Here is an 18,060-nt window from a genome sequence, read left to right as displayed (position 1 = left end):
ACAGGAGGTCCCTTGGTCAGTCCCAACGTGAGTGGTACAAGAGGGGTTCTGATTTTCTATCAGAGCTGAAGGCAGAGGAGTGTGTCCTGCACCCTTGCCATGGATGTCTCATGGCTCTTTGCTGCAGACAGCCCTTTGGGCTGGACCTAGCAGGCAGGCACCAGCTCGTAGTTACTGGTCCAAGGTCCCAGCCTCACAGAGCCACATCACTGCATTTCCACCCTGTTCTCCAGCTTCTGGTGAGCCATCCCATGGTCTTCATTTGCTGCCTTACACTGCTAAATAGTGTTGCTCAAAGTATTGCTGTGCCTTGCCTGGGGTGGCTGTGTTTTAGTGGTGCAGGGAGGCACTGCCTTGCTTCTGTTGGAAAAGAGAGTTGCGACTTTCCTGGCTGCGGGGCGCTCAGCCGGGGTCATTGTCCCTGGTGCCGGTACTTGAACTCACTGCTGCGACTACCCAGCGGTTTCTGGAGGACAGCAGGGATGGGCTCACCGCAGCTGTAGTCTAGGCCTCATCTATCACTGCAGTCTCTCAGCCAGGACACAGAGGCATTTCCTGGGCCAGGGGAGGCTGCCATGGTTGCAGGAGTCCCCTTAGAACTTCCTCCCTACCCTGCCCACAGTGCTGGGACGAGCTGCAGACCTCACGTGGCTCTCCTGCCCCGTCATCTGGATGCTCTTCAGTCTAAGTACAGGTCCCAGCCCTGCTTCTTCCTGTCTGATTTGGGGCACCTCAGTCTGTCCCAGCAGTTCCCACCTTGACCTGACTGGCCTCTGCCTTTTCTGCCTGGTCTCTGTAGTCATGCTCTCTGCAACCGAGTGAAGAGCTGGCCCTGTGCTGGTGATGGGGAAGAACAGGAGGACTCTGAGTCTCATGCTTTTTCTTTTTATCCCAAGGCTGATGCTGCAACCAGTTTCTTGAGAGCTGCAAGATCCGGGAATCTGGACAAAGCCTTGGATCACCTCAGGAATGGGGTAGATATTAACACCTGTAACCAGGTAGGTGAAACCCACAGGGCTTCTGGTACCATCTCTAGTTCATGTGAAAATGAACTCCACTGTTCACCCCCTCCACCTGGGGGTGGCTCCCCCAGGCCCAGTGACAGTCACTGCACCCCTTTCTTACACTGCTCCCATAGGATGGAGGCAGGGAGGTTCCCCGTGGCTGCTCGCTTGCTCTGCTCTGTGCAGCTGATTGGGAGCACCTGCCCTGATCCCACAGTCCTACCTGCAGTGGAGCAGAGTGTAAGTTGGCTGGTAATAAGTTGCCTGGCAGAGGAAGCTTAAAAACTTTGTGGGAAAGGCTGCTTGTCCTGACCCCACTCCCCTCCTGCGCCTGATGTGCCTGGCTCCTGTTGAAGCATCTGGGAGTGAGATAAAAGAGGTGCTGTGTTTAGGTGGAGTGCAATGGCAACTTCGCTGTGCGGAGGTGATTTCCTGGGGATGATCTGCTCTGCAAAGGCATTGCGCAGTCTCCAGGCACATGTCTCCAGAGCTGTGGCATGCCCGGCTGAGGAGTAGGTGTGCACCTCCCTGGCAGAGCATGGAGCCATGACTGCCAGCACAGTGGGGGGATCCCTGGGGTGCGGAGTTGAGTGTCCTGGCAGACCCCATCCTTCTCTGACCTGCACCACCAACCCCTGCCAGGCTCCAGGCAACCTGCAGCCCCTTGTCCCTGCCTGTGCCAGGCAGCTGGCACAGGAGCTCCTAAGCAGAACTGAGCTCAGGGGAGAAGCCGCACAGGGCAGACTGCAGCATGAGAGCGGTCCCTTGCTGAGGAGGCTTCCACAGCTGAGCTGGGTGGAAACAGGTCCTATGGCTGGGGAGGAAAAGGGCTGACCAGAAGGCAGATCTGGACCAGTTGTCTTTGGGGCAGAGAGGGCAGCAATAGCTATAAAGATCTGGGGAGCCTGGCAGTACTGGCTAGAGCGTAGCAAAGGGCATTAACAGGTAAGCAGAGAGGGAGATCTGAGGCTCCTTTAGGGTGACAAGCAACTGGGACAGCTGGAAGGGGCTCAGCTGCTTATCAGAGGGCAGAGCAGATAACTGTGAAGAGTGTAGCACAGTGGCTGAGATGTCGCAAGAATCACTCTTGGGGATATTCCCCTTGCCTGCAATGCTCAGGCTTTCAGATTCCTAGAAGCTGCAGCTTAACACAAGCGGGGGATATTTGCAAAATGCCAGTCTTGGTGGCTTGGGAGGTGTTGGGCAGATGGAGCCCCTCTTAGCCCAGAGCAGAGACAGGTCTGCCCTGGGAAAGGAGAGCTGCAGGCACAGAGGAATTATTTGCGCATAATCGACAGAACATTTTGTATCTGTGTAGCTGCCAAACGCAAGTGGCTCAGCCTGAATCACGGTAGGTGCTGTAGGGAGAGACTCAGGGGGCTTGGGCTGAGCAAGGGGGACAGACAGACTGCACTGTTGGCTGCTTTCCAGAGCAGTAGTGATGCTAGGGAGGCTGACTCAGCAGGTAGCACAAATGTATATTCACCTGGTTCAGTGTCAAGTCCCCAAACCAAGCGTAGTTCAGACCTACTGATTTGTGCACTGCAGTGGCCAGTGCAGTTACTGCAGACAGGTTCCCCCAGGAAATGTCACCATCTCCTTTTCTTTTCTGACTGATGGTACCGTGCAGGGATGCTGGGCTTCTGCAGGCCCCTGGGGCACACTGCAGCTTGCATTCTCCTCTCTGGGACACTAGATGAGGTTTGGGGAAAGCTCAGGAGATGCTCATTTTGTTCATCACTGTATTATCTGGGTTATTATTCATAATCAGCATCCAGATACTCTCAAAGACTTCTATCCTGGGGCTGTGTGGGGACATAAGGGATTTAGATCAGAGGGGTCTTGTAGGGAGAAGAGGTAGAAAATTTTCAATTTCAGAATCCTTTGAAGATGAGCTTTTCCATGGGGTCCTGTTGGTGGGTTAGAGGCTCTGACCCCATAACCATTTTGGAGACGTACAGGGTTTGAAAAGAGGAGAGGCCATGTGACACGCTCTTAGCACTGGGCTGCAGGACTTGGCTTGTACTTGGCACTGAGCAGATCGTGTGTTTGCACTGGGCAGGATCTTCCAAGTTGTTGTGCTTCATTTCAGAATTTGGCCCAGTCATTAAACCCAATTGCTGCTCCCTTAGTCTCTCTTGGGGGAGCAGAAGCCACTGTAATTGAGCAGCAGGCCCGTTGCTGGAAGCAGTCACACTGCTCCTGCTTCCAAACGCTTAGCTACAGATAAGCAGAGACAAATAGGTGTTTAATGTACCCACTGCTCCCTTACAAACCTCTGGGAAAGCAAGACACAAGGAGCAGGGAGATCCTGCTGCTGACATCTGTGCCGTTCTCCTCTCCAGGAAGGACTGGTGATGCTGCCATGCATGGTACATTTGTGTATGCCCTGTGTGTGCAGAGGCTGGAGCAGAGCCTGGCAGGGAAAATCATCTTACCTTTCCTGTTCACAAGTGGCTCAGAGAATTCCCTCCTGCCAATTTCTGTGGGTGTCTGGAGGAGAGGGGCAAGAGTAGGTGGGGGCTGTGTTTGGCCCCCCTGGCCCATGCCTTCTGAGATGGGACACTCCACAAGCAGAGTGTGCAATGGTTGTTCACTCATTTCCGATGACAAGCCTAAAAGCAGAGGGAGGATTTCTACGTCCACTGCTCCTGTACCGCTCTAGTGCAGAGGAATATGTGGGTTCTGGAGAGGGTTCTGCAAAGAATTAAAACAGGGAGACCCAGCCACAAGCTAAAGACGATGGCGTTGAACTTCTTCCTCACCCAGAGAGACGGTCAGTCATCAGCTGTCTCCACTGACTGTCTGTCAGTCCTGTTTCCAGACAGATTTCTGGTGCTGGTGAGGGGATTTAACACCTTGATGAGGAGCAAGTGGCTACAACAGTATGAGGCACTTCTTTCAGTGACGTCTTTGCACTGGTTTCTGCCATCTCCCTGAGGTTAGATGGCACTTTGGGGTTTCCTTCTGAGGAATATCAGACCTGTGGGAAAGGTCCAACCTCACATGTCCTGTATAGAATAAAGAGGGATATATGTGGTCAGACCTATCCCACAGGCCCTGTATTCTTACTCAAGCGCAGAGACCTCGACATGCCATCTGATCTTCATTCCGCCGATTTCATCCCCTTCACTGCTGCCATCTGTATCAGTGTCTTCATCATCCACCTCTCTCGTGTTTTGAATTCCTACATGCTCCCCTCTCATCCATGAGGAGCTGGACGCCTGAGGATGAGCGCACCTTGCTGCCAGGACCCTCACCAGCGGAGAACAGCGCTGTGCTAGCACACGGGTGCCAGGAGATAGTCTCTTGTTGGGGTGGCCAGTCACAGTCCTGATGGGCAGTCCAGGGCAGGGCCCTGCTTTGGTACAGGCTAAGTGCAAAGTCCCGCCTTTTGTGGTTTTCCGTAGGGCTGCGTTTGCCGCATTGACAGCCAGTGACTGGGATTTCTGGGAAGCGTTTGCAGCACTTAGTGAGAGGAATACAGCACCTTTCAAATTAAGCACATCCTGTGGCGGTTTTGGGTCAAATGAGCTGTCAGGCCAAAGCAAATGTTCAAAACAGCCTGTATTGTTCCTGGAGCAGAAATATCAATGGGCTGCTGGGAAACGATCTTCTGCAAACATTGCGCTTATTGCTGTAAGGCCAGAGAATAATGATTCCTCACAGGTTTTCAGCGTTCAAAAGGTTGTTTATGAATCCCTTGCGTAAAAGGGCATATGTGCTGAGGAGAGCAACCGAGCATCTGTGGTCTTGCACTCAGGGCGTTTGTTGCATGAGTGTAACCAAGAAAAAGTGTGTGTGTCTGTGGCCACACATCCAACTTGTGAGCTCATGAAGGTGAGGGTGTCAGTGACCATCTGTATGGGGTTGTGTAGGTGTGTCTTAGTCCAAGAAGCTGGGCTTGACCGAGGCGATGGGCTCAGTGTAGCCAGGCCTGGTTGGAGAGCGTTTCCTTTCGGTGGCTCTGTTCTGTGGGCGTTGCAGCATTCCCACTTCATTTTCCCTTTGAAGCAGGCTTTTTGTGCTTGAGGCTCTTAGGGGACTTTGGAGTTGGTGTGCTGAGGAAGCTGAGGATTTTTAGGGTTTTGCTCTTTGTGCTGTAATCAGAGTTGAGCAAAAGAATCTGTGACTCTTTGACTATGATCCTGGATAGCTGGTGCTTTGAGTGAGAGAGAGTGGAAAACCTTTTTCCAGTATGATAACAGTCTTGAAGCTGTTCGAAGTTTAACTGGAGTGTTGAGGGCTGGAACTAGAGCCTCCCTGGGCATTTTCTGCTCCCCTACCTATATTCAGGTGGGGATGAAGCAATTCTGTGAAGTGACCTTCCAGTACTCTACAGGAGCTGAAACAGATGGTTGGGAGGTGGAGTACTTGGGCAGGACTGCATGCTCCCAGGGAGCTGGTGTCTCTCTGCCACATGACAGCATTGTGTAGGAGTGAGTAAACATAGTGCATCCACCTGGGAGAAATGAGGGATGAGGGAGGTTTGCCTTAAGGGGAAAAAGTGACATCTGAAATTGCCTGCAAGTATTTAACCTCTCTGCCAGCAAATATCCCAGCCCTTTTGTTCACATCTGGGAAGCAGAAGAGGGTGTCAGAAATAACGGAGCAGAAGCTGTCTTAGCAGCCTCTAGGGTGCTGACTGGCCTGACACCTCCTTCTGACAGCCCAGGGATGCTAAAAGGGCACTGGCCAGCCCTTTGCTCCTAGTGCTCAGATTTCCATGTGTAGGAAAAAGGCGAGCTAAACTGGGGCACACACAGAGGTGTTCCTGAGAAGTCACTTCAGTTGTTTGGGAGCTTCCTGGAACTGGTAGAGCTTAGCAGTGGCACAGCCAATGCTTTCTCTGCACCCTTTGCTGCAGCTAAACTCTGAGAGAGCAAAGCCAACCCTCTGCTGAGCATGGGCTGCAGGATGGGGCTGTTGGTGGGCAGTCTGCAAAGCCAGGAAGAAGCCAGCTGCTGGACTGAAAGCTCCTGAACTGTTGTGAATTAAATTTGGCTGCTGCTTGATAAAATCATTGTCCCAGGCAGAGCTTCTCACTGCACTTCTGTCTGTGTAAATGTTAAAGTTTAAGGTTTGTATGCACACTTACACAGCAGCTCTGGTGCATCCTCACTCTGGGCCATACACAAAGCTCAGCTTTGTGCTTTAGGTTTGAAAAGCCTGACTGCAGGCAGGCGATCCTTTCCCCAAGGAAAGTCACTTGAGCAAAGACAGGAGTTGACATCAGGGATGTGTCATGAGCAGGGAGGACTGAAACAGTGCCTGTGGCGCCAAACAAACACACGCTGAGCTATGATGCCACCCATCCGTAGGAAATCGTCTGTGGGGGCTGTATGTTTTGCTCATGGAGAAACCTCCAGCATTAGTCAGCAACTCAGCATTCAGCTGCAGCATGGAGCTAACCATGGCTGTTGTGCTGGATGCCAGTGCAGGGTTTGAGGGCAAGGCAACAGCTCCTACTCCCACCAGCCTGGACTTTCTCCAGCGTGGGCCAAGTGCGCACAGTCGTGTCTGCACAGGAGCTCAGAGTAGGGGTTCCCCGGAGAGCCCCAGCAGGTGACTAATGCCCCTCTCCCACCCTTTGCTCCCTCCAGAATGGGCTGAATGCCTTGCACCTGGCCTCCAAGGAGGGCCACGTGAAAATGGTGGTGGAGCTGCTGCACAAGGAGATCATTTTGGAGACAACGACCAAGGTGAGGACAAGGGAGTCTGGTCACATTAGTCGCAACTCCGCACCCTGCCATTGCTGCCAGACACACCAGCAGTAGCTGAGCAGTGAATCACGCTGTTTGCTTTCAGGCCCTGAAAAGGCTGGGCTGGTGGCAGTGCTGCTGGCCTGGGGACCGGGCTCTGATTTCAGCACAGTTGAAGCCCTGCTGGGCACCTCCAGGTGGGTGGGAGGTTCCTCTCCACCCATGCCTCTCCCCCGTGGAGGCCACGGGGGCCACTGTGAGCTCAAGAGGGGAGTAACAGAAGCCACAATATGTGCTAGTGCTATCTTTACTCACATCTCCTCCTGGCACTGGCTGCTGGCTCAAGTCAGCCCTCGCTGCCTCAGGGCAGCCCCTGCATCCTGCAACACTGAGATGGCCTTGTGTCATGGTTTAACCTCAGCCGGCAACTGAACACCACACAGCTGCTCGCTCACTCCCCGCCCCCCGGTGGGATGGGGGAGAGAATCAGAAGAGTAAAGGTGAGAAAACTCGTGGGTTGAGATAAAAACAGTTTAATAATTGAAATAATAATAATAATAATTAATAAAAAGAATATACAAAGCAAGTGATGCACAATGCAATTGCTCACCACCCACCGACCGATGCCCAGCCAGTCCATGAGCAGTGGCCCCCCTGGCCAGCTTTCCCCAGTTTATGTACTGAGCATGACGTCCCATGGTGTGGAATGTCCCTTTGGCCAGTTTGGGTCAGCTGTGCTGGCTGTGCCCCCTCCCAGCTTCTTGTGCACCTCCAGCCTTCTCAGTCGGTAGAGCATGGGAAGCTGAAAAGTCCTTGACTAGTGTAAGCGCTACCTAGCAACAACTAAAACATCGGTGTGTTATCAACATTATTCTCATACTAAATCCAAAACACAGCACTGTACCAGCTACTAGGAAGAAAATTAACTCTATCCCAGCTGAAACCGAACACCTTGGTACCATTGTCACAAGCCTGGAGAGCTCTGGTGCTCCGTAAATAACATATAATTCTCTCCTTGCATCACCACGGCAGGGTGTGGTTCTTGTTCGGTGACAAGCGAGACAACAGTGCAAGCAAGCAGGGCTGACAAATGAGCAGCCTCCAGCACTGCCTGAAGGGCTGTGAGAGCAGGAGGGGGCCTGGCTTGCCACCTCCCCAGTGCTCTGGCAGGGCTCGGGGCACGGAGCAGAGTCTGGCATTCTGCCACACCACCCAAAGGCACAAGTTGGAAGAGCCTGTGTCTGCATTTTCCAGCCTGCTTATCATCCCTTAGCTCTGCTGGGATGCCTTGGCTACCAGGGTGCACACTGCAGTTTTGCCTGAAGACTGCCAGCTCAGCTCCCCCATCCTCCCTCCCTTCCTCATCTCTCGGTGCTGGAGATATACAGAGCCTGACAATGCATACAGCTTTTGCTGCCAGTAACTTCATGGGAGAGATGAAATCACTCTCTTCCCTGGCCAGCAAACATGAAGGGTAGCTGCCTGGTCTATAGCAGGGATGGGGCATGGAGCAAGGGCTGCATGGCCCCACAGGCTTCCCCTGGCCAGCTGCTCTGTTTGCACATGTGTTAGCACATGTCAGGACCATCTTTCCCCGGTGTCCTGGGCTCCTCCAGCCCCTGAGCACTGCCCTGTGGTGTCTTTCAGAAGGGAAACACAGCCCTGCACATTGCTGCCCTGGCTGGACAACGGGACGTGGTCCGGGAACTGGTGAACTATGGGGCCAATGTCAATGCGCAGTCACAGGTAGAGTGGCCTGGGCTGGGGTGGGAAAAGCACCCAGCATGCATGATGGTGGTGTCTTCATGGTGCTCAGCATGGGCACTTCAGCAGCCCTTTACAGTTTCTCTGTAGTCCTGTTCAGGGGCAAGGACTGCTCTGCCAGACTCCTGAAAGAAGACAAATGTGTGAGTGGTGGGGAGGAAGTCTTGAGGGATATGGGGAGACCAGCATGGCCTCTGTGCTGAAGGAGTCCATGGCAGCACACACAAGCATGCTGAACTCATCCTGGGAGGATTCAGGGCCGATGCCTCCCTGGCACAGCCATGAGGTCTCCAGCAACCCCTGCAGCTCTGCATACTGTGCCTCCTTCGTTCTCTCTTTCTTGGGCCTGGTGGGGCTGCAAGCTCTTCAGCTTTTGCCTGATGGGAGAAAAATCCCTGAAGCAAGGGAGAGTAGTGGCAGTGAGTGGAAGGCAGTGTCTCCTGGGCTGACTGTTGTTGTGAAGCATCCCCTGGTTCTTTCTGGATGTGGGGAGCCTTGGGCTTGTATGATTGCTCCACCGTTGCCAGTTTTTTCCTTTTTCCCACCCACACTGTGTATGCTTTTGCCCCAGTTCAGTGAACTGGGGGTGTGGGTCTTGTTCGGGTGTAGGTCTGCAAGGAGCTTGAGAAACTTGAGGAAAAATTGTGTTGATGTGCATGGCCCTGTGTTTGCAGAAAGGCTTCACACCCCTGTACATGGCAGCGCAGGAAAACCACCTGGAAGTTGTCAAGTTCTTGCTGGAAAATGGAGCCAACCAGAATGTAGCCACAGAGGTGAGATCCTTGGGGAGGACCCTAGGGCCCTGCTTGTTGGGGCTGTTGGATGTGCCAGGTGCTGTCATGGCTCCTCGGCTCTCCCTCTCTCACCTGCCTCTCCTTGGCAGGATGGCTTCACGCCACTAGCTGTGGCTCTGCAGCAAGGGCATGAGAATGTGGTTGCTCACCTTATCAACTACGGGACAAAGGGTAAGGTCCGCCTGCCCGCCCTGCACATTGCAGCCCGCAACGATGACACTCGCACAGCTGCTGTGCTGCTGCAGAATGACCCCAATGCTGACGTCCTCTCCAAGGTGTGTGGCTTTCCCATCCTGTCTCTGGGAGCTTTCCCACATCCCCAGGGAGAACAGCAGCTTGGTATGCTGTATTTATCCATCCTTTCAGGAGGGAGCATGTGTCTGGCTGGGCTGATCCCTCCTTCTTTCCCCTAGACTGGATTTACCCCCTTGCACATTGCAGCCCACTATGAGAATCTCAGTGTGGCCCAATTACTGCTGAACCGTGGAGCCAGTGTCAACTTCACACCCCAGGTGAGTGCAAAGTGGGAAGGCTGCTAGGACCACTACTGCTTCAGCACCAGAGGAGGATGCTGTGCCTCCTTTCCATGTAGGTGCAGCAGCAGCTGCCGGGGTACGCTGGTGAAGTGGGACCATGCAGAAGGTAGCACAGTGATGCATGTCTGGGGAGTTACCATTAATAACCAGTGTGGGCCTTTTCTACTATGTCTCCCCTCTGTCAGATGCAGCCATGCATCCCTGGAAGCTCTTGGGACCTTGTATCCAGGCTGAGGGAAAGCTGGTGCTGTTGCTGCAGGGCAGAGCTTATAGCCCCTGCAGTTGGCATGCCTCTTTCAGTCCCATGGGGGCAGCCAAATCTGTGAGCTGGTGCTTTCCCATGAGCTCTGTGCAGCTTCTGTCCACAGCCTTTAGCTGCAGGCAGGAGCAGGTGCTCACCCTCTCTCCCAGCCCTGTGAAACAAGCTGTTCCCCTGTGCCGTCCCTGGGCAGGGATTTAGCTCTCCCCTGCCCTCTGTCCTTTGTTTGCCCCATGCCTCCTTGCAGCCCCATGGCGGAAAGAGAAGGGGTTGCTCCCTCTAACAGACTGCTGTTCCTTCTGTCAGAATGGGATCACTCCCCTGCACATAGCTTCCCGCCGGGGCAACATCATCATGGTACGGCTGCTGCTGGACCGTGGGGCCCAGATAGAGACAAGGACCAAGGTGAGACCGCTTCTGAATCACCAGCAAGTACACGGGCCGCCCCCCTCCCTGAACTCCTTGCGTCCAGGGAGCACTGCCGTGCTGCACTGTATCGTGCATACCTTGTGAACGTCCTGCTGGGTGTGCGAGGGAAGGTCCCTGGTGCACTAAGGGGATGGACCAGGTTTTTTGCTGGTGCATGTAGAGGTGAGAGGAGGCTGCATGGCTACAGTGGGTGTGCCCTGGGGGCTGAGGGCAGGCTCAGTTTTGCCTTATTTTGCAAAGAAGTCCAAAGTCCCTGTTACTCTTCTGCCTGAGGGGATCCCTGCCCTTTCTTGCTCATGCTAAGCCCTTGAACCCTTCTCTCTCCCCAGGATGAGCTGACCCCTCTCCACTGTGCAGCTCGCAATGGACATGTGCGAATTGCAGAGATCCTGCTGGACCATGGGGCTCCCATTCAAGCCAAAACCAAGGTACCCATGGGACTCTGTGGGCTTGTGCTTGGTGCCAGGGCAGCACAGGGGGATAACAAGCTGTGCACAATTGCTGGGTGCCACCCATGGCTGGGCTGGGGCTGAGTTTTTGGCCTGCCAAGTGGCAAGGAGCTTCCTGACCTCCTCCTTGGCCCTAGCTGGAGCCCTTTGCCTGAGGGCTGCATACTTCGAAGGGACCAGCCCTGAGAAGGTGTTGGCCTGAGGACAGCCTGTCCCATGGCAGCAGCTCTTCAGGCCCTGCCCTCTGCTCAGCATTGCTCCCCTGTAAGTCTCAGTGAAGGATTTTGGGGCTCCTCTCTGGTAGCACCCTGGGGAACATGACACATCTTCTGCCCCAGAGCTGTGGCCAGGGGAACAAGGCAGGGGCTGGGCGGAATGCCTGGTCCCCCTCCTGGCCCAGCCCTGAAGCCCTGCTCTGCGGTCACAGAATGGCTTGTCGCCGATCCACATGGCAGCGCAGGGTGACCACCTGGACTGCGTGCGCCTGCTCCTGCAGTACAGCGCCGAGATCGACGACATCACCCTGGACCACCTAACGCCACTGCATGTGGCTGCGCACTGTGGGCACCACCGGGTGGCCAAGCTGCTGGTGGAGAAGGGGGCCAAGCCCAACTCCCGAGCCCTGGTGAGTGAAGAGGGGCAGGCAGGGCTGGGGCAGGGGAGAGGGAGAGTGTTTTCGCAAATGACTGTCCATCTGTCCGTCTGCAGAATGGTTTCACACCCCTCCATATCGCCTGCAAGAAGAACCACATCCGGGTGATGGAGCTGCTGCTGAAGACTGGTGCCTCCATCGACGCTGTCACGGAGGTAGGTGGGCTGCAGCCCAGCCCCAGCTCTCCTGCTGCTGTCTGTGCAGAGCAGGCAGTGCTGCAGGGGATGATGGCCCTGTTGCCTCTGCTGGTCCCCAGGCACCTTCTTTATTGTGGCTTAGAGCTCTTTGCAGCTCAGGACCTGTTGAGCCTAGCAGCACCTCCCCACAGCCTGCTCCCTACAGGGCAGCGGGACTGCAGGGGAGGCAGCAGCTCTCTGTGTTCCCCTCAGCTCACCTGCCAGGCTGCTGGGGCCAGGCTGGGGACCCAGAGTTTGCCTCTGTGCTGGAGCATGCCCCGAGGAGGGGGAGGAGGGGGCAGGAAGAGATGTTGGTAAGGCCATCAGCCCCCATCTTGGTTCCTGGACGCTTTCTCTCCACAGTCTGGCCTGACCCCCCTGCATGTGGCCGCCTTCATGGGGCACCTGCCCATTGTCAAGACCCTGCTGCAGCGTGGAGCCTCTCCTAATGTGTCCAATGTGGTGAGTCCCACCCTGGCTGGGGCTGTGGGAACTCAGCATGGCGGGGTCCAGCAGGAGGTGGGGATTGCCCAAGTCCTGCTCTCTCTGCTCTCCTGAGCAATCCCTGGTGCCCCTCCGCTTTGTGCTGGCAGGAGGAATCGGTAGGGGCCAGAAAAGGTCGTGGGCACTGCTCTCCTGTGCTCAGACCAGAGGAACAACTGCAGGAAGGCATATGCCCCTCCTACGGCCTCACCACTTTATCCTGTCCTTGGTGCAGAAAGTGGAGACACCCCTACACATGGCAGCCAGAGCTGGACACATGGATGTGGCAAAGTACCTGCTGCAGAACAAAGCTAAAGCCAACGCCAAGGCCAAGGTAGGTACAGAGAACCTGTGTGACAGTCCAGCTCTGGGAACAGCCGGTGCTGGTTTCTTCGCTCTTGCTTGCCCAGAGCCTGGCCTGACAGGGGCTGTGCAACAGCAGGAGCAGGGCCAGGGCCCCTTCAGCATGGCAAGCAAGGGACTGGTCCGGGTCTGCCAAAACAGCTTCTCTGCCTCCTCGCAGGATGACCAGACTCCTCTGCACTGTGCTGCACGCATCGGCCACACTGGCATGGTCAGACTCCTGCTGGAGAACAATGCCAACCCCAACCTGGCCACAACAGCGGGGCACACGCCCCTGCACATCACCGCCAGAGAGGGGCATGTGGACACAGCCCTGGCCCTGCTAGAGAAGGGGGCCTCACAGACCTGCATGACCAAGGTAGGCTGCTGTGGCCACTGCCGCTGAAGGCGTGACCCGGCTGGGCCAAAGCTGGGCAGGCTGGTGGCACAGTGTCCCTGTCACAAGAGGGGCAGCCTCCCCCTGTGCTGCAGCATGCGCCAGTGCTCTCCCTCTCATCACTGTACACCCTGTGATGGGCTGCCTTTCTCCTCAGAAAGGATTTACCCCTCTCCACGTTGCAGCCAAGTATGGGAAGGTGGATGTGGCAGAGCTGCTGTTGGCACATGATGCTCACCCCAATGCAGCAGGGAAGGTGAGTGCTGCTGCTGTGGCAGTGGGAGGAGTGGTGTGGTATGGGGAGAGGCTCTGTCTCACCTGTGTGCCCTCTCCCCCTCCCCAGAACGGCCTGACCCCACTGCATGTGGCTGTGCACCACAACAACCTGGAGATCGTCAAGCTGCTGCTTCCCAAGGGGAGCTCCCCACACAGCTCAGCCTGGGTAAGGCTGGACTGGGTGTCCCTGGGGATGTGTCGTGTGTCCAGTGCATGCCAGCCTGGGGCCAGCATTTCCCCTCAACCCTGACACTCAGGGAGTGTACGAGGGACCGATCACCACCAGCCACTCTCCACACCTGCTGCTCACGCCTGCCTATGCCTTGCACCAGCACGTGGGGCAGGCAGGGGTGCCGGGCGGTCGTCCTGTTCCAGCAGACAGGCTATGACAGGGATAGTCCCTGCTGGCAGCGTTGTGGCTGTTGCTTGGGGATGTGTTTCCATGGCAAGCCCTGCTGAGCAGCACTGCAGTCTGGCAGTTTGGGAAACCACACATGAATGTTTGCATGCAGCTATGAAGCAGTGAATCAGAAAACCCATGAGCTTGTGAGAGTTGCCCCACTCTGCCTGAGCATGGGGAACATCCCCCCAAAGAGCAGACCAGCAGCCTTGGTTTCCACATTGTTTGCAGAAGCTGCATCCTGAGAACAGACAAGTGGCTGCTGGTGCCAGCCCTCCCCATCTGGCACTCCCCTCTCCCCTTGCGCAGGCTGTCGGCAGACTTGCTGGGCAGGCATCAGGAGCAGCCGGTACTGGCGCCAGTCCTCCGTTGATCTGCGTCACTGACAGCCTGCGCGTCACCCCGGGCAGAGGGTGTCTGCCAGCTGCTTTGCTCCTGCAGCGTGGCAGCAAAGGCAGTGCTCAAGGCCCTGCAGTCTCTGCCTGAATACTAACCCTGCATGTTGCAAGTTTTGCTCCACACCTTAGCCAGACATATTCTAGGAGGTGTCTGTCTGCCCTGGCCTCTCACAGCTCCAGGTGGTTGAATACTGCTGTAGAAGTTAATGTGTGGAAAAATTCAGGACAGCCAATACCAGTTGAACCTGAAGCAGGTGGTCTTTGAAACCCCTGTGCTGACTTGGCTGGAAGAGTGGGATTTGACCTCAGTATCAGGGCTAGTTGCTGCCAGGGAGATGGTTCGGGTGTGAGCCTGCATCCCTGAGCTCTGGAGGTGACTAGGAAGGGCAGGCCTGGCCTGGAGAGGCAAGGTGGCACCTTCCGTCCCTGCTGGTCTGCTCGGCAGGGGCTGAGCACTGCAATAAGCCTCTCTCCCTGCAGAACGGGTACACCCCCCTGCACATTGCTGCCAAGCAGAACCAGATGGAGGTGGCCAGCAGCTTGCTGCAATACGGGGCTTCTGCAAATGCGGAGTCTGTGCAGGGAGTCACCCCCCTACACCTGGCTTCCCAGGAGGGGCATGCGGACATGGTGGCACTGCTTTTCTCCAAACAAGCCAACGGTGACCTAGGCAACAAGGTAAGTTGTCCCGGTGTGTCCTGCCAGGCTGGAGGTGAACACCCTGGCAGGGAGTAGCAGACAGGGTGGTAGTCCAGGTCCCACTGCCTGCCTGCATTTGGGCAGCAGTGCACTGGCCAAAGGCAGTGTCGGTCAATTTGGCAGGTTGGAGACCTGACTTAGAGTCTCTGCCGGTAGAGATGCAGTGATGGCATTGCCATTGTGCTGAGATCTCCTCTGTTTGCAGAGTGGCCTGACTCCTCTCCATCTTGTGGCCCAAGAGGGGCATGTGCTAGTTGCTGATGTTCTGGTGAAACACGGAGTCACAGTGGATGCAACGACCAGGGTAAAGTAGTGCATTGACCATGGCTGTGGTGAAAAACATGTGGGGGGAACTACCTCTAGGCCTGCTCCAGGAGGAGCATTGTTTTTCTTCTTCTTTGTGCAAGAGTGTCCCCTCACGCAGGCATCCTTACCGTCTTGTCTGTGTCTTGGGGACTATTCCTCCTCTTCCCCCTACCTCCCTGGAGGGATGATTCTTGCCTGCTCCCACAGGTCACCCCTGTACCCCCGGGCACAACGTGGTGTGGTCTGCAGTATGCCCTCTGCCCTGGTCCTGGGCTCTCAGGCAGCACCCACACGCGTGCCCCATCCTTCATCCATGGGGGCTTGCCCATGGGATGAGCATACCCAAGTCAGAAGGGCAGGAAGCACTGTTGAGGGCGGGCTGAGACCTGATCTTGTCTTTCAGATGGGCTATACCCCACTGCATGTGGCCAGCCACTATGGGAACATCAAGCTGGTGAAGTTTTTGCTGCAGCACCAGGCTGGTGTCAATGCCAAGACTAAGGTACAGAGATGTCCTGTGCTCCAAGGACCCCTCTGCACTGGGCAACAGCATGCAGGTTGATGGGGAAGGCTTAGCCTCCCTCCCTGCTTCCACTTCTGCCCCCACATTGCTCCAAGCCCTCCTGTCTCCATGGCTGGAAGCTGCTGTAGTCTAGCTACAGCCCTGGGCAAGTGCTGGGTTCTGCAGAGCCCTTTGCTTACCCCGGAAAGGAGGGAACTGCCCTCATGCTCCAGGCGTGAAGCACAGTGTGAGGCCCAGGGGCATTTCTGGGGCAGCAGACTCCCAGAACTGATGGCAGCACCCTCTGTCCTCCCCTGCAGCTGGGCTACACCCCTCTGCACCAAGCAGCGCAGCAGGGCCACACAGATGTTGTGACACTGCTGCTGAAACACGGTGCCTCCCCCAATGAGATCAGCACAGTGAGTACGGCGCTGGCTTGCAGCTCTTCACCCCCTGGCAAGCTCAGGTGCCTGCCTGGGCTTCCCTGTGCCTGTTGCTGACCCAGTCCTTCCTCCTTGCGCAGAACGGCACCACTCCCCTGGCCATCGCAAAGCGGCTTGGCTACATTTCTGTCACAGATGTGCTCAAGATTGTCACAGAGGAAACTGATATCCCGGTGAGCCCCTGGGGACTGGGACCAGGACCCTGTGGAGGAGGGCTGGGGCTGGGATCAGCCAGGCAAAGGTCTGCTGAGCACAGCTGGGCAGGGCCAGCACTGACAGCTGGGTGCCTAGCCTGGGTGTGAGGAGGGGGCTGCAGGTGGCTGTGCAGCAAAGGACTGGCCTCCTCTGATTCCACTCTGCTCCCGCAGTCAGTTGGTGACAAGCACCGCATGAGCTTCCCGGAGACTGTAGACGAGATTCTGGATGTGTCAGAGGATGAAGGTGAGGGGCCGGAGCTGGATTTCACCATCCCAGAGATCTGCCGGCTGAGCCAGTGTGACAGGCAGCAGCCCTGGGGACGGGCACTGGCGTTTCTGCCGGCCGGGGTGGGGGAGTTGTGTGGCCCCACGGTGGTCTTGTGGAGAGGACAAGGGGAGCCCACCAGACTTCTCGGGTGGCACCTCCTGGCTTGGGTGCTTTCCTGCACTATGCAGGAGGGATATGCCTGGACCTCTCTGTGGTCCCATGCCCCAGGGACAGTGTGCAGAGAGCCCTTGGGCATGCAGAGCCCCCACCGTGCCCTGCTCCATGGGGTGGTACCAGGTCCCAGCCTGGCTGCAGCTGGTCCGCTCCTGCTCCCTCCCACCAAGACCTCACCTTTGCCTCTTCTTACTTTGCAGGCACTGCTCATGTCACAGTAATGGGTATGAAATGTGTCCCCCTGCCCCAGCTCAATGGCCCATTTCACCCCATGGCCACTAACCATCCGCACGCCACATCCATCTGCTGAGCCTTGCTGCTGGGCTGGTGCTATCCAGTGCAGGCCCTGCCATCCCGCCCTGCCCATCTGTGTCCGTGCTGCTTGCTGTGGTGTGACTGCATGAATGGGGCCGTCCCCTCACTGGGGGGGAGCCCTGGCTCCGTCGGCCCCAGGCCCTGTCCCCAGTAGGCGGAAGAGCCTGGTTCTGTGACAAACTCCAGTGCCCCTCTACAACCGCCCCGTGCTGTCCTGGCCAGGGCAGGGATGAACCTGAGTGCTCAAGGGTCTCCGTGCTGCTACAGTCCCCTCCTCATCACTGGGGCTCTCTCCCTGCTTTGGGAGGTGCTGGACTCCTTCCCATAGGGCACTGGCGAGAGCTGAACCCTGGTGAACTCAGCAGGCATTAATTGGGCCAGCAGGCAGTGCTGACTGGGCTTGTACCTCCAAGGGGGTGCGTGGATACACTTGGCAGTGTTAGGGCATCCTTCCTGCGTCCCCAGCCCTGCCTACACTCCTGTCCCCAGCATCCAACGGCAGGGTGTTCTTGGCAGGCTCTGCTCTGTGCTTGGTGCTGTGGGAAAGGGGTTGGCTAGCAGCTGAGGCTCCTGACAGCTACCACAGCTCCTGTCCCACTGACCCACAGCACAGGCCTTGGCCTTGCCGTCAGACCCCATCTGGCAGAGGGCAAAGCCGCCCCGTGGCTGGCTGAGACTCAGGGGACGAGTGTGTGTGGCCAGCAGTGGGAGCAGAGATGTGCCCTGGCTCCAGCCCTGAGGAGGGATGGGGGCAAGGGCTGGACGTCTGTGCTCCCTTGTCCTTCTGCCTCGCTGCATGCTGAGCCAGCTCTCTGTTTCAGAGGAGGAGCTGATTGCACCAAAGCCCAGGACACCCGATCCCAGGGACCAGGAGGGCAAGAGGGAGATGCTGGAGTTTGTCACCACGACAACACTGGAGCAAACGTAAGAGGCACTGGATGGTGGGGAGGGAGTGGGTACAAGGCACGGGGCCAGCCTGGTGCTGGGCTGGGATGCCAGTGGGGCAGGGACAGCTCTGGGCAAGGAATGGATCACTGAGCCCCTACCAGCTAGCATAGCAGGCAAAGATAGTTGATGGTGTTCCTGCACCAGGAA

At 56.5% G+C, this 18,060-nt stretch overlaps 1 protein-coding gene across 7 annotated transcripts in view; it reads left to right on the top strand.

Moving 5' to 3' along the window:
• The window catches only part of ANK1 (ankyrin 1), a 70,522-nt gene that overhangs the window by 37,614 nt on the left and 14,848 nt on the right, over positions 1–18,060 (top strand). For 5 of the 7 annotated variants that reach the window (XM_076359019.1, XM_076359020.1, XM_076359017.1 and 2 more), the window contains exons 2-24: positions 897–998; positions 6,608–6,706; positions 8,354–8,452; positions 9,145–9,243; positions 9,354–9,539; positions 9,678–9,776; positions 10,366–10,464; positions 10,818–10,916; positions 11,365–11,562; positions 11,646–11,744; positions 12,129–12,227; positions 12,484–12,582; positions 12,772–12,969; positions 13,145–13,243; positions 13,331–13,429; positions 14,542–14,739; positions 14,966–15,064; positions 15,470–15,568; positions 15,889–15,987; positions 16,092–16,184; positions 16,380–16,452; positions 16,851–16,874; positions 17,787–17,889. In XM_076359019.1, coding sequence (XP_076215134.1) covers positions 897–998; positions 6,608–6,706; positions 8,354–8,452; positions 9,145–9,243; positions 9,354–9,539; positions 9,678–9,776; positions 10,366–10,464; positions 10,818–10,916; positions 11,365–11,562; positions 11,646–11,744; positions 12,129–12,227; positions 12,484–12,582; positions 12,772–12,969; positions 13,145–13,243; positions 13,331–13,429; positions 14,542–14,739; positions 14,966–15,064; positions 15,470–15,568; positions 15,889–15,987; positions 16,092–16,184; positions 16,380–16,452; positions 16,851–16,874; positions 17,787–17,889 — 2,561 coding nt within the window. The remainder of the gene's footprint in view (positions 1–896; positions 999–6,607; positions 6,707–8,353; positions 8,453–9,144; positions 9,244–9,353; positions 9,540–9,677; positions 9,777–10,365; positions 10,465–10,817; positions 10,917–11,364; positions 11,563–11,645; positions 11,745–12,128; positions 12,228–12,483; positions 12,583–12,771; positions 12,970–13,144; positions 13,244–13,330; positions 13,430–14,541; positions 14,740–14,965; positions 15,065–15,469; positions 15,569–15,888; positions 15,988–16,091; positions 16,185–16,379; positions 16,453–16,850; positions 16,875–17,786; positions 17,890–18,060) is intronic. The other 2 variants (XM_076359021.1, XM_076359018.1) reach the window with 1 other exon arrangement.

Source organism: Aptenodytes patagonicus, chromosome 24 (assembly GCF_965638725.1).
Source record: "Aptenodytes patagonicus chromosome 24, bAptPat1.pri.cur, whole genome shotgun sequence".
NCBI lineage: Eukaryota > Metazoa > Chordata > Aves > Sphenisciformes > Spheniscidae > Aptenodytes > Aptenodytes patagonicus.
The sequence above is the reverse complement of the archived record's forward strand: the minus strand, read 5'-3'. Positions and strand labels throughout refer to the sequence as shown.